This window comes from Drosophila gunungcola, unplaced genomic scaffold (assembly GCF_025200985.1).
Source record: "Drosophila gunungcola strain Sukarami unplaced genomic scaffold, Dgunungcola_SK_2 000001F, whole genome shotgun sequence".
Lineage (NCBI taxonomy): Eukaryota > Metazoa > Arthropoda > Insecta > Diptera > Drosophilidae > Drosophila > Drosophila gunungcola.
Genome location: NW_026453197.1, coordinates 11,546,299 through 11,561,156, shown reverse-complemented (window position 1 = coordinate 11,561,156; position 14,858 = coordinate 11,546,299). Strand labels below are relative to the sequence as shown.

At 37.8% G+C, this 14,858-nt stretch overlaps 3 protein-coding genes across 13 annotated transcripts in view; 1 reads left to right on the top strand and 2 right to left on the bottom strand.

Annotated features, from left to right (window-relative positions):
* LOC128263297 (AF4/FMR2 family member lilli) overlaps positions 1-5,915 on the bottom strand; it is a 69,831-nt gene extending 63,916 nt beyond the window's left edge. For 2 of the 8 annotated variants that reach the window (XM_052998272.1, XM_052998275.1), the window contains exon 1: positions 5,310-5,915. Coding sequence is in view for 1 of the 8 variants with exons in the window: in XM_052998274.1 (XP_052854234.1) it covers positions 436-470 (35 nt within the window). In the remaining 7 variants the exon portion in view is untranslated. Of the gene's footprint in view, positions 1-435; positions 1,619-2,696; positions 3,177-5,309 lie in introns of those variants that run through there. The other 6 variants (XM_052998268.1, XM_052998269.1, XM_052998271.1 and 3 more) reach the window with 6 other exon arrangements.
* A 683-nt stretch (positions 5,916-6,598) lies between these two features.
* LOC128261591 (ectonucleoside triphosphate diphosphohydrolase 5) lies at positions 6,599-11,626 on the top strand. 4 transcript variants are annotated; one of them, XM_052995370.1, is made up of 4 exons: positions 6,604-6,857; positions 9,496-9,637; positions 9,824-10,953; positions 11,019-11,626. In XM_052995370.1, exons 1-4 carry the CDS (start codon positions 6,828-6,830, stop codon positions 11,109-11,111), a joined length of 1,395 nt encoding a protein of 464 aa, XP_052851330.1. In that variant the 5' UTR covers positions 6,604-6,827; the 3' UTR covers positions 11,112-11,626. The 4 variants fall into 4 exon arrangements, with proteins under 4 accessions (XP_052851328.1, XP_052851330.1, XP_052851329.1 ...); XM_052995369.1 differs by lacking the exon at positions 6,604-6,857 and adding an exon at positions 7,440-7,574; XM_052995371.1 differs by lacking the exon at positions 6,604-6,857 and adding an exon at positions 9,242-9,411.
* Positions 11,627-11,713: 87 nt separating this feature from the next.
* LOC128261592 (geranylgeranyl transferase type-2 subunit beta) lies at positions 11,714-13,838 on the bottom strand. The gene is made up of 2 exons (XM_052995372.1): positions 13,064-13,838; positions 11,714-12,416 (listed from the first exon to the last, which is right to left on the bottom strand). The coding sequence occupies exons 1-2, from the start codon at positions 13,671-13,673 to the stop codon at positions 11,989-11,991; spliced, it is 1,038 nt and encodes a 345-aa protein (XP_052851332.1). The 5' UTR covers positions 13,674-13,838; the 3' UTR covers positions 11,714-11,988.
* Between the last annotated feature and the right edge of the window lie 1,020 nt (positions 13,839-14,858).

The window sequence follows — 14,858 nt, the reverse complement described above, 5'->3', positions numbered from 1 at the left end:
TTTGTTTGTTTGTTTGTTTGTCTGCCTGTGTGAGCGCAGTAAATGTGGGCGTACAATTTTCAATTATACATTTTAGTGGCCGCAGCAGCTCATTGACAATAAAAAATGAGAAAATGAGGAAAAGAGCCGGAAAGAAAAGGGGTCGGTCGCAGAAATGAGAAAAGTTTTAACAGATCCGATTTGATGTCGTGTGCGTAGCATTTGGTATATTGTCAATGACGGACAGAGATTAAACTCGGTTCCTAGTTAAATTTATAGTGCCTTAAACTTATAAAGTTTTTTTCTTCCATTTTTTTATTTGTTATTTTAAACGCTTGTTATTCTTATTGACAGTTTTGACCTAAATTTTCTTTTAAACCTAGTTTTTTGTTATCGCATATACAATCCATCCGTACAAAATTAAAAAAAAAGAGGCATGTTAAAAAATGTACTTACCGTGGCTTAGTTAGTTTTTTCATATGAATATCCATATGGGGATCCAATCGTTGCTGTTGCTGCAATTGTTTGCTGACTCATAGAAGGAAATCCCTCCGCCCTCATGGGCGTTGAGTTAATCCAAGGCCTCTGGACTTCGTTGCTGGGAAAACTGCGTATCCTTTTTCCAGTCCCACTTGATATATCCGACTCCTGGGGGTTTTCTTGTTGATTTTTCTTGTTGTGGGATGCTTTAATTTGCGATGTCACTTGGGCACCGCATTAGTTGTTGTTAAATGTGATGCTATTGGCAGGTTGATAGCGTTGTTTAAATTTTAATTTTAACGTTTAACAATTTACTGAATTATTATTGATAATATTGCTCGATTCGCTGTTTGTTGAGGTTGTTGTTGTATTACATTGTTTTGTTTGGTTGTGTGGTGTTGTTTTTAGTTAAGCACTTGGGGCGCATTTATAAAATTTGTTATTCATTATTTAAACCTATGAATAATAGGATAATTTAATAATTTTAATATTGAAAATTTGTCATAATTCTCATTTTAATTAATATTTAGAATAATTTGTTGTAATTTGCACTTGTAATCCAATATTTGTTTTATGTTCAATATATGTATGCTTGTCTATTTACCGATAAAGTAATTCTCTTAAAGTAATTCTCTTAAGTAATTGCGTTGGTTGATTTTTAAGCTGCTAAATTTTTGCGGATTGTAAAAATTGTTGGTTTTTCTGATGAATGTAAGAAATATATATCTATTTATTTATATGGTATATATATGTTATTGTAGCTGTAATATCGCTTGGCTACATTAAGGTTTGATTGCACCGTCAGAATATAACGCACTTTTGCCACGATTCTCTATCGTTCATTCGTTTCCCGTTTGGTTTTTACTTCCCTTTGACCGTTGTATATATATGTATGTATGTTGTAAGTGCTATGGCTATGTATATGCATATGTATATAATGCGTGTATATATAAGAACTATTGGAAGGCGTACTTTTATAGGCTTGCTAAGTTCTGCTCAAAATTTTTACGCGTTTTTAAAGCTAATGGCTACGATTTTGTTAATGCAAATGTGTTTATTTATTTTGTTTTCCTTTACTAAATGTTGAACTTTTTACTTTCGGTTTTTATGTATTATTTATTATTGCTTGAATTTGAGGCGGTTTTAATAATAAAGTTGGCTAGAAATATGAAATGGGTCTTTTAAGTAAATAAATAGAAGTTCTAAAGATGCATTTCAAAAATGTGTCTTAAAGTTCGTTATGTAGGGCACAAATACTTTTGTTTGAATAATCAAACCAATCAAATTTTATTTATTATCATTCGAAACTATAACGATTACAACTCAAAAACTTGAATTCGATTGCAAATTGGGAAATTCTATAAACCCGAAAACCCCCCCTTTTCGGAAAATAGATTTCCAGCTGCAACAACATAATGTCCACAAAAGAAAACCACACGCAAGGACACACACACAAAGGCACATACTCGCTCGTGCTCTTCCTTTGCGTGTTCTCTTTATCGCTCTCCCAGCAACAGCTGTTGATCGCAATGGCAGCAAACACACGTATACTGATGCACTGATTACATGCACATAATGCTGATGGAAGAACAGCAGGTGTTAAATAAAAAATCAAAAATGTAGCGTACATAATGTCATAAAGACGCCAGATGAACGAGAAAATTATCGCGATGTATCTGCGTTTGTTGTTTTTTCTGTTTCTGCTTCTCGTTCATTCATTAGTTGTTGTTGTTGGAAGAGCAAAAGCAAAAGGGCAACGCACCGCTTCAAAAAAAATTTCCTTTCCTTTTTGGCGTTGCTTTTGCCTAACAACAACAACAATGAAGAAGAAGACGGCAGTTCCGTTAACCAAAGCAAAGAGCGAACAAGAGAGTAAGCGTGCGATCGTGCGAGAAAAAGAGACCGTACGAGTGAGAGAGAGAGCAAGAGAATCACACGGTCCAGGTCCAAAAGTGCCGTTTGAAAAATAAAATTGACAATAAAAAATGCGCATTTCACTTTTTTTGCGCTCTCTTTCGTACGTCTTCTCTGTTCCGTTTTTGAACCGATTGTTGTTGTTTTTTGTTTGCGAAAGCGAATTTGTTGTTGTTTTTGTTTTGGATCTGTTGATTTCCATTCGATTTGCATTGAAAATTTCGCTAACGAGCGAGCGAGACAGAGCGAGAGGGGGTGGGGGGTAAAGGGGACAGCACATGTGCTACATTTTATCATTTGCACTCTTCACTTTTGAAACTTACGTTTTCAAAACTAAGATTACATTGGCTTTGAATTAAGATTTGCTTTTGCTTTTGCCTTTGCAATTTGCTATTGGCTTTTCTTTTTGCTATTGCCTCTGAACTTTGCTCACAGAAAAAACTTTGATTACACACACACACACACTTCTAAGATATATATTTTATATAGATGGCAAGCACTTTTATTGGAATTTGATTGGGCGGCGCGCGATTTTTGATTTTTTTTCACATATTCCTTTGGCTATTTTCGCTTTAAATTTTTGTACACGTCGCGACGGTTGCGTTCGACCGGTCTTTTTTCGCACTTTCTTATATATTTATTTTTATTTATTTATTTTGTTTTTGTCGAACGCGCGAGCAGCCGTCCGCTTCTTAACTTCCTAGCGCGTGTAAATTCGAAATTAAAACGTTTCCCAAAGAAAAAGAGTCGGTCGTCGGTCACCCAACAGAAAATCGTCGTTTTCCTAACAGAAATGTTAATAGTGCTATAGCTTTACCGTTATTACTCGGCGTTTCGCTTGCTCGAACCGCATGCAACTCAAACGCAACACAAGAGAGCCGCTTCGAGCCCTCGAACCCAAACACAAACTCATTCAAACTAACTGTTAATAACATTTTCTGTACGCACTTAACAGTGCCAAAGATCGTCTTTTATTTTAATTTATTTGATAATAAAGTTTTTTTGTACCTTTCTTTTTAAATATTTAATCAAATTAATTAAGCTTAGTGAGAATAAGATGGCCAAAGAACGACATAAAGAGAGAAAGACATATTGAAATTCGAATTTGAGACCGTGCGAACAACAAAAGAAAAAAGGCGCTCTTCTAGTTGGTTTTCTTCTTCTTCACCTCGGCGTTTGCCTTTTGTTTGGATTGTTTTGTAATTTGATTTTATGAATCAATTTTAATGACGCCGTCAGTTCATTTCAATAACAAAAACAAAGTGAGCCCAATCAGAAAAAATGATTGAGTAAATTATAAACTCAAATAATATTTATACTTTTGAAATGTTGAAAAAATTTCACAAGACCGTTCTGAAATCGTGTATTTTATAAATGGTTTTTGATTGAATTGCAAAAGTCTTTGATCCTAATCAGGGTTCGAAAATGGTTGTTCACTGCTTTCAAAACTTCTGGTCAAACATAACAAATTACCTTCTGCAAGGTGTACACAACAAATTAGTCCCACCATTAGTTCAAAAAGTTGAAGGTCAATAAGTATAGAGGTAGAGGTAACGCCTAATTTCTGCAATTAATTCCGATATTAAATGAGTTTTTCATCATGAAGTGACACAGATATGTATGTATTTATTAATCTGGTAAATAAGGTGGCAAAGCAACTCGAAAAAAAGGGAAATAAATTTCCAATAGCATTTCGCATCTATCCTCTATTTTCATTAATCTTTCTTACGGAAGGCTCCCCTGCCTTTATTCACATTGCACTCTAACAAGATTTTAGGAATCGAACAACCGGTTGGAATACCTTACTACAAAGTAAGAGCGTTTTTAAAAAAGAAAAGAAAAGGTACATTAATTGCCGACGTGATTGAAATCATGTCGTGGAACCAATTCCAATTGAACCTCGAAGTGCACCAATTTCTCGAGAGAGTGGAATCTCCATCAAGTAAACTTTCTTATTTGTGAAAATATATGGTTCAAAGATAGTTTTAACTGTTGGTAAAACTGCATTGGAATAGATGGTTTTTAACATTTTAGACATTTTTATATTCTATTTATGCCAAAGATAACCAAGTTTGTTTCGTATTTATTTTTAAGTTTAAGAGAGATTGCTTGTCTTATCACTGAATTATTCGAAGATTATGAAAAAGTGCAAACATAAATGTACCGATTTTTCTGACGTCACGGGGCAGAGTTATTTCATCAGTTGTGAAGGAAGTGCAGATTTTGTGACAAACACAATTACAATACCCATTTTCGATTATTTCCAATGGCTGCGCGAATGGACTATTGGAATGTCGGCTTTCAAACAATTAACAATTGTTCTTATCAGAATTTGCTTGAGGTGTGTGTGTGTGTGTGGCTCTCGGGCTCTCCTCTTTGCTCTCTCCCCTTCCTATAGCATTCGCATTCTCTTTTTTTGCTTTTTCACTTGCCTTTAACCCTATTTTTCAAGAAGCCTGATTAATAAATATATCTATAAATCTATCTATATATATAAAAATTTGTTCATTTCTGACTGTTTAGTAAGACTTTTAAGGCAAACACCTAAATAATTGATAAAAACAAAAAGCGAGCAAACCCAAACACACGCACGCACACAACTGTGGAAAGAGCGCGCGAGAGAGAGAGTGGCGGCATTGTCCGTCTGGCATTTTGACGTTTATTACTTTGCCTTTATTGTTGTTGCTGCTGCCTTTGCTTTTGCCTCTTTTTTTGCTGCCTTTGCGCGCGAATTCGCTGCGCATAGCAAATTAAAATTAAAAGTTTGCGAGAGCGAGAGAGAGCAACAAAAGCAGGGAAAAATAAATATCAAAATTAATTTCTTTTCGGCGTGGCGGGAGAGAGAGAGAGAGAGAGCCCCAGAAAAAGAGAGCACTACATGACGAACTTTTGACACATTTTGTTTATAACAATTGGCTGGCTCTTTTTGCACTTACCTCTTTCTCGTTTGCTTCAATTGTTTCTCCCTGGTGACTACAACTTAAAATTGATTTGTGTGCGAAATCAGAAATGTTTAAACATTATTTAACACAAATACGCTCGCGCTACACACACGTAGTAACTTGCTGTTGTTGTTGTGGTGGTGGTGGCGAAGCCTTGTTGTTTTTTGCCGATTTCAGCTCCCCGCTTTAAATATGTTTAGTTTCCATTACTTTTGATGTTGTTGTTTTTGTGTGGTATTAATAAAAAACGTACGCCAACTGCAGTCAAAGTCACTCACACACACACACGCACATACGGCACACGGCACACACAAACGCACGCACGCACACACACAGCAACTAGTAATTCTGCTGTGCGAAAGAGACAACATGAGAGCGCTTACGAAAAAATATTTGTTTGTGTAAGTTTCCCGGAAATTTCCCGATTTTCATCCGGAAAACGCACTGCTCGCATTGGGCGCCGCGGTAGCCACTTAATTGTTAATTAATTTCATTGTTTTTAGCTGTGGTTTCTAAACGAAAATTAGTTGCGAGTTTTGTGTTGGTGCAGAGAAGAGAGAAAATACACATATCGTTATCGATTGCAGAGCTATCGATACGGAGCTATCGCCCAGCTGATTGGCGATCAGCTGTGCGGCGATACGTCTAGTGTTGGATACTATCGGGCTGCTCTCTTGCTTGAAAACTTTGGGATTTTTCCTGGTATTAAATTGTTAATTACTGTTGAATAAAATCATTTGTTCGAATGTTCTTGTTGTGTTATATGCATTGGGGCTCCGTTTAGCATTGTTTAAAAACATTAATTTGAAATTACATACATATCTTAATTTTAGCGCATGATTTGAATCTTTGAATCTTGAATAATATGACATTTAGGACTTTTACTGGTTTATTTGTATTTTTTGATTTTTTATTTTGCTAATGCATTCTGTGGTTATTGTAAGTGTTAAATATTGAAATGTATTTTGGTTATCTTAATATAACTTTTTTTTACTTTTAAAGGAAAAACTAATTTAAAATCAGCTTTTTTGTATTGATTATTATTTATTTAATTAATTAATTTAATAAACATTCAAATTAAATAAAGCATTACAGGATTTCTTTGCGAACTGTCCTCACTATTTAACAATTTGTACCGAATTTAATTTAATATTTAATTTATTATAATTTAATTTAATATTTAATTAATTAATCTTATATTATTTAATCATATCTGGCAGCCCTGAAAACCTTTGCTGTGTGACCGTACTCCGTTGATAACGAACAGCTGACAGGGCTGCCACATATAAGTGAGCGGGTGGTAAATAAATGTTTTTAGTTTTTTTTAAGACGCCATTCAGCGCGTTCGCTTGCGTTCATAGTTATTTCAGAAGGCGCGCCCATTAGATTAGTTATTCGATCGACATTAGTGCGTTCCGCTCAATGATCGCCGAAGTAGTCGAAAATAAAACAACACTACTTGCAACTAATCTAAACTCGCGTGTATTTACATAATTAACTAAAGACAACAACATGACGAACCCCGATGTGCGAAAGAGAAAAGTAAGCCAAAGGTTAAAAGGGTAATAAAAGCACACATTTTATGCCAATTTCATGGCGCTCACACACACACACGTGCCCAGCACACACACACATTAACACAGCAATTTGTTGATCTTTTGACGCGGAAGCAAAAAATCAAATGTCTAGCTAAATAATGGTTTCAAGTTTTATTCGATTGTGCCTATTTTTATTTCAAATTGTGTTTTACAACCTACTTACATATATAAAGTATTTAAATATACACACGGGTCTGCCAAACAGGTTTTCCCAACATTATGCAAATTTTATTTGTTTAGAAAATAATGTTTATACATATCAGGCACATGCCGCCTGGTACAAAATGATTTTTTAATCTACATATACATATGAGCATGTTTTGGATTTTTTCGAGCCGGCCGGTTTATCTTTGAATATTTGTAGGGTGGCCAGGCTGTGCGATTTTCTCGTTTGCAAGGTCATTAAGGGGCTGCAAAAAACAAAAAAAGCAAAAATTAAAAAAAGACAACCAACAATTCAGTTGGCAACCGTTCCTGAATCTCGCTAGACAACTTTTCAATTGCTTTCTCGGAACCTCAAATATCTTAGACTTTCTCGAAACCTTAGAGAGCATAGATACACACGCCGATTTTGTTTTGGGGCGATTGGATCGTTTGGATCGTTTGGATGCATCGCATGTGGGTGGAAAACAGGATGGGGCAAAACCGGAACAGGTTGCAAGTGAGTGCAAAAGTGTGAACGTGGCCTTAACCCTCGTGCGTGGCTCTTTACTGTACTTGGTTAACTGATAACTGATAATAGATAGTTAGCGACAAGGCAATCATAATTATTGCTATTGCTGAGTTTCCAAAATCTATATGCTATAACCCCTAATAGCTACCCGCATAAATAAAGGCAACTTAGTTCATGTACTAGAAGTCATAAGGGTCGGTTAAGTAAGCACTCTAACCCGGCTTAAAAAAAATTTTTTTGAAAAAATTTTAATCTATTATACTTTTAATAGTAGATACAAGTATATTTAAAAAAAATAATACACTTCCATATATCTCAAGGATTTGTATGTGTTAAAGGTTGATTTAGAATCAGCATAACTTAAATTTTGTTGTCTTAATTTGAGGCATATATTTTTATTTAGCTATTTTCATTTGCAAAATGGCAAAAACTATATATAATGGGAACTAAAGTTTGACTACCTTAAAAATTAAAAGTAACAAAAGTAAATATCTCACGGTAAATATTCCTGGGCGGTGAAATAAAGTAATCATTTTGCGGATATCTCACGGACCCGATTAAAGCATTCCCCAATGAATATGCATTCCTTGATAAGCTTTAAAACGCATTTCATAGTTGGGTTCTTACTCATTGTGGATCGGCACAAAAGTCGCCCACGTCCTCAGTTATCAATTGATTTATTGATTACAGTAGCGTGCCATTTGAAACATATGCGATAAGTTCACACCCTGAATGTTTGATGAACACTGCGTTATTATTCCATCAATGTAATTGCTTGGAAACTAAATAAATTATATGCTAATGGCTGTACTTATATACATATATAGTCGCCCTGTCAACTCCATTAACTGCTTAACCAAATATACTTTTTGTCCCTAGTTTGTTTTGGTTATTTTTATTGCCTATAGCTATAGCTATTTTTGCGTCAGCCACTTACCAATAACGAAACATTTGTTTAAACAATGGGAATTTCATCAGTTTTGTTTGCGGCCCCTACATTACTACTTAAGAAACTTAAAAGATTGCTTTTTGTGCTCCACTTATGATTGTTGCTAGTGGTACCCAGGCATGGTTGTCGTAGCCAAACTGAAAACTGATTGCGTCTTATCGTTTGTCATATCGCCGGAGGGTAAGTTGATAAGACCGCCCTCTAGACTCTATTTAAATGGACACTGCTGTGCGATTTGCACAGCAAAATGAGTAATTTAGCATGACTTTGAATTTTGAGAAGGCCTTAATTTTGCCCGTTAGCTAGAGGAGATAGTTAATTTCAAAGAGTCAATGAAAATTCTATGTAGGCAGATACAGAGGTTTTGAATTATTTGTCTGATTTTTTTTTAGCTTTGTTTTTCTGGCCAAAAACGGGTTTATATTAATAAGTACTAATAGAGTTCAAGTTAACAACGATTGATCCGAAACAGAGTCGAAGCTTTTCTTTTTGCTGATAAATTTAATATGGCAAAAAGTTTAATAAAATAAATTAAAATGACGAAAAAGTACGAAGTCAAAAGTCAATTTTAATCGATACATTCTATGCAACGTCTTTTTGAACATTACCGTTGTTAAAGCTATGCTGTAGCCCTGGTTAACGTTATCGATGAGCTTATCTCCGCAGCCCTGGCACATGTGAACGATAAAAGCCCACAGTAGAATAAGAAAAAAAATGAAAACATAATCATTGACATTTCAAGAGATAGCAAATAGCCTGCGTGTTAATATTTAAAGAGCAAACAACTGAAATGTGTTTCAGCCAAGAGACCGGCAATGCATAAATGTTGTGGCATAGTAGGCAACGGAACGAGCCATGAAATACGAATATAAACTGGTAGACCCCAAATATTTTAGCCAACAATATCACTAAAAATACTTCATTTTCCTACCGAGACTAATTGAATGTCGCATGTTTCAGTTGGCCACGGATGAGAAGCCGCCGCGGCGGAAAAGCAGTGGTTCTCCAAATGTCGGCAGTGGTGGAAACCGCGGTCCCAGCGGCCTCAAGATCTCCTTCCTGTGCCTGGTCATCTCCGTCATCCTGCTGCTCTTTGTGTTCGGTGTGTACCATTTGTATTATGTAAAAGAAAATGTTGTCTCCAAGCCTGTACTAACTAAACCCTCTGAATTTCCCACTGTTACCGTGCGCTACGCCAATGTGGAACCTCATTTTTCGCCTCCTGTTCGCCGTGTTGTAATTAAAAAACCATCAACCACACAACCATCCACCATGGACAATGATGCAGGCTTCGTCTCCGAGAATGCCAGTCCGTATCTGGCCCGTTTGGCCTCCAAATTCGGCTACAGCAAGGTTCAGTATGCGGCGATTATAGATGCCGGTTCCACGGGCAGCCGTGTCTTGGCCTACAAGTTCAATCGCAGCTTTATCGACAACAAATTGGTGCTCTACGAGGAACTGTTCAAGGAGCGCAAGCCGGGCTTGAGCTCCTTTGCGGATAATCCCGCCGAGGGTGCCCACTCTATTAAACTGCTGCTGGATGAAGCCCGGGCCTTCATACCCAAGGAGCACTGGTCGTCCACGCCGCTGGTTCTAAAGGCCACAGCTGGCCTGAGACTTTTGCCGGCCAGCAAGGCGGAAAATATCCTAAATGCCGTCCGAGATCTCTTCGCCAAGTCCGAGTTCAGTGTGGATATGGATGCCGTGGAAATTATGGATGGCACGGATGAGGGCATCTTCAGCTGGTTCACCGTAAACTTCCTGTTGGGCCGCCTGTCCAAGACGAATCAGGCAGCTGCCCTGGATTTGGGCGGCGGCAGCACACAGGTGACTTTCTCGCCAACGGATCCGGAACAGGTGCCCGTGTACGATAAGTACATGCACGAGGTGGTGACCTCCAGCAAGAAGATCAATGTGTTCACGCACAGCTATCTGGGACTGGGTTTGATGGCCGCCCGCCATGCCGTCTTCACGCATGGCTACAAGAAGGAGGATTCCGTGCTGGAGAGTGTCTGTGTGAATCCTATAATAGCCAATCGTACGTGGACGTACGGAAACGTGCAGTACAAAGTCAGTGGCAAGGAGAACGGCAAGTCGAGTGCCGAGCAGCCGATTGTGGACTTTGATGCGTGTTTGGAGCTGGTAAAGAGCAAGGTGATGCCACTGGTCAAGCCCAAGCCGTTCACTTTGAAGCAACATGCGGTGGCGGCTTTTAGCTACTACTTTGAGCGTGCCATCGAGTCGGGACTGGTGGATCCTCTGGCTGGCGGAGAGACCACAGTGGAGGCTTACCGCAAGAAGGCCCAGGAGATCTGCGCCATCCCCAATGATGAGCAGCCCTTCATGTGCTTTGACCTCACCTTTATCTCGACACTGCTGCGCGAAGGATTTGGCCTCAACGATGGCAAGAAGATTAAGGTGAGTCTATCATTGTCCAAAGTATTTGTTTCACTCTCTAACAATTGCTGCAATTTTATTTACAGCTTTACAAGAAAATAGATGGCCACGAAATCTCATGGGCCTTGGGCTGTGCATATAATGTATTGACTAGCGATGAAAAATTCAGTAATTCCTAATGCTCCTCCATTAGTCCGTAGTTGATGAAATACATTTTAACAAAGATTGTTAGCTGAAATTGTTTATAGAGTGCCTTAGACGTGCATCGAGTATACTACAATCACAATGCCACACACTTCACGATAGCGACCCAAAAAACACTCGGACATTGCCTATACATGTATGGTGGGGTCGATTAATATTTGTTTGTGCTCTGTAAAATTCATTTCAATTGTCTCTAATTGAAGCTAACCCACACACGGTGTCCACACTTACACTTAGCGTTTAGTTTTTAATTCCAATTTTGTGTGATTCGCCATTTTCGTAATGCAATTTTTTGCCAAGATCTTAACTATTTAGTCTTTACACTGGTATCCTCATGTACATAAATTTACACATCGATATGTATTTACCTAATATATATATATATATATGTAACGTCCTAGACAATTAGCGCGAACATTTCAATTTGTTTTTCACATATGCAAATGTTAGTTTAATTATTTTTGCAAATAAATCAAATGTTAACTGATCTAATATGGTTTTTGTGATTATTTTAGTGGATTATGGTTATGGTTTTATTACATAGAACATATGCAAATAAAGAAGGGTTCTATATGGCTTGCTGTAATAAAATAAAATATTTATTTAATGATTTTAATTCGTTATACAAAATATATTAATCATAGCTTATCGAGGGGATACATTCTGTGTAAATGCACAACGAAGTTATAGAGCATTGAGTACGTGCAAGGGATAACATATTCCTGCGGTGGAATTTTGGTCTTTTTTTTTTTTTTTACAAATAAAACTAAGTGGGGCTCGTGTGGGAATACGGTAGAGGTCTGTTCTGATTATTCGCTACATATTGGCTATGACTGCTGTCCTAAATGGACCTTATGGTCTTGCCAATCGCTGCGGTTCTATGCCCAGCCGATCGATGATGTACTGCGGCATGCAAAGCGTTGGGTTAATGGCCTTCAGGCCGGAATGTCCCAGCAGCGAGAGTCCACCGATGCCAAAGAGCGTGTGGAAGATGTCGGGCATGTTGCCAGTGCGATCGGAGAACCCGCCCGTCTCCGTGTCCTGGCAGGACAGGATGAACTGTTGCAGCTTCTCGGAGCTGATCCAGTGCAGGCGACCCATGATGGTCAGCGAGGCGAGCACCCACCATGAGTAGCACACGTCGGGCAGCTTCTCGGGTCGTCCATTTAAACCGCCCGAGGGCAACTGGCGTTCGCAGAGCCACCAGCCCAACTTGTCCACGTCGAGCAGGTGCAGGCGATGGGTCAGCGAGAAAAAGCCCACACAGCAGTAAATAAGGCCTATGGAAAGATAAATTGGTTTAAATTTGATATTTTTTTTGATAGGAAGATGAGCTCTTTGAGTTCTTGGTCACTTATAAATTTTTACTTTAGGAGATAAATTTACCTTTTAAAGTCACTTTGTCGATAAAAACTTAATTTATTACAAATGGTAAATGAACCTGACTGTATGTGTTGTCTAAAAAATGTGAGGTATCATTGGCTTGCAAATAATGTAAGGTTAATGGATTTCGTCCTTATTGAAACATACGGGTCTAAAGAATTCGCGGGTATCGTAATATATATAAAAACTAGAGTTTTGCCATGCAAAACTTTATTTTTAAAATGTCTAAGAAAATTTATGGATAATTCTAAGCTGATAAACAAATGAACCTTAAATGTGATATAAAATATGAGTTGCAAATAAGATGATTTGCGAGAATCGTAAATACAATTGGAATCTTAATACAATTGGAGTTCTGTCATAAAAAAAAACCTTCAAAATGTTGATATATAATATATTAAGCAAGTAATTTGAGCGTTTTTTGAAAACTTTTCTGCCAGTGCTTATTGAAAAAAGAAAGATTATTAATAATTGAAAAGTTTAAATTAAAATGATATTGAGTACGGGCCAGGAAAAATTGCTGGGCCATGGTGACTTGACTCACCCGCATGCGATTCAGCGCCCGGCTTGGATCCAAATCCCCCGTCCGTCTGGTTGCAGCACGACAGCACGAACTTGACCGCCTTCTCCACGTCGATGGTCTGATCCATTCGCCCCAGGAGCGTCAGTGTGGCCACCGAACAGAAGCTGAACCTAGTGTCCACCTCGCCCCACTTGTCGCCAAAGAAGCTGCCATCGGGCTGCTGCAGTCCCACCACAAAACGCACCACCGCCTCGCAGTCGATCTCCTCGAGGGCGTCGTAGGTGCACAGGATTTGGACCGCCGACAGGGTGTACAGCAAGTGGGGATCGTGTCCCTCGCAGGGGGCGAATCCTCCAGTTGTCGGACACTGACATCGCTTCACAAACTCAATGATGGACTTCCGTTCCAGCCGGTCCAGCTGGCCCATTATGTCCAGGGCCGTGGTGCCCCAATAGATGCCCGACATGCGCAGGAACTCGGTCATGCAGTACTCGTAGTCATCCTCCTGTTTTCCATGATTCTCGATGTACTCCACATGCTTCCAGAACTCCAGTTTCTGGCCACCATTCGCATCACCGCCACCGCCGACGCCTTCGCCATTCGAGGGCTTTACGAAGGTCGTGAAGTCCATCGCTGATTGGTCTCAATTGAATCGGATGGTTGGGATCCTCCTCTACTCAATGTATCGCTTGATTAACTGAATTAATTGGGCAGGAATAGTTCTGCGAACAAACAAATACCAAACAGAAGCGAATCAACGGCAGCTGATTCATCTGCGCGATGGTTGGCAACGCGGCGGTGGCTTATCAAACAGCTGATGGCTGCAAGGGCGTAGTAAAAGGGGGTTAATAGCGGAAATAAAATGTAATAAGCTTTCTTAAACAGAAATGTTTAAGTCAAAATTTTTAAAGTAGTGTTACTATTTTGTTTTTAAATTCAAACGTAGTCAAGGGGATTATTTTTAGGCACGAATGTCGAAATGTGTAAACTAGAGATACTTCTGAGTTATTAAATCCTAATCTTTTGATTCATTTTTTGTTTAAATAAAAAAACGTTTGATTAATTGTTTTGATATACCAAGCTTATTAATAACACTGCTCACTATGCCGAAAACCACGCTAACTGATAAGCTTAATAACCGAAATGATTAAAAAAAATTCAAATGATTTAAAAAGAAAAAAGTTTTAAAATTATTATTTTTTTAAATCATTTCCGTTAGCTATCCATTAAATACCATCTATACTATAAAATTTTTATGAATTTTATAAAAATAATTTTTAAAAAGTCTTGAAGCCATAAATATTTATCAGAATATCTTATATCATGTATGCCATGTAGTCTAAACCAGTAAGAAATACAATATAACGCTGATTTTGTTTTAAATATTTTATTTATTCACTTTATTATATCTTAACATGAAATGTGTGAATGGTATTTCATTGAGTATTATGTACTTCCTCTTCAATTTATTATAAAAGTATCGTTCAGTTAATATGCATTTGGGTTTTTCACTTTATATAATGTATGTATAAACTTATGTGCTGGGTGTTCCTTTAGGACCTGGGACCATTCCTATATGCTCAAATCTACAATGAACGTTTTGTTTGACTTAGTTAAGTAATGCTTATCGTGCTCTCCCTCGTCTACACTTTTGCAGCTTAAGTAATAGTGGAATGCCAGATTGGATTCTCAATTTTGTTATATGTATATTTGTTACAACATTCTAGTTCGCGTCTTGTATGCAGGAAAATTACAATTATTTTGTTTGCATAATATAGGAGAATTTCTTTTCGGATTCTCGATCTCTGTGGTACGA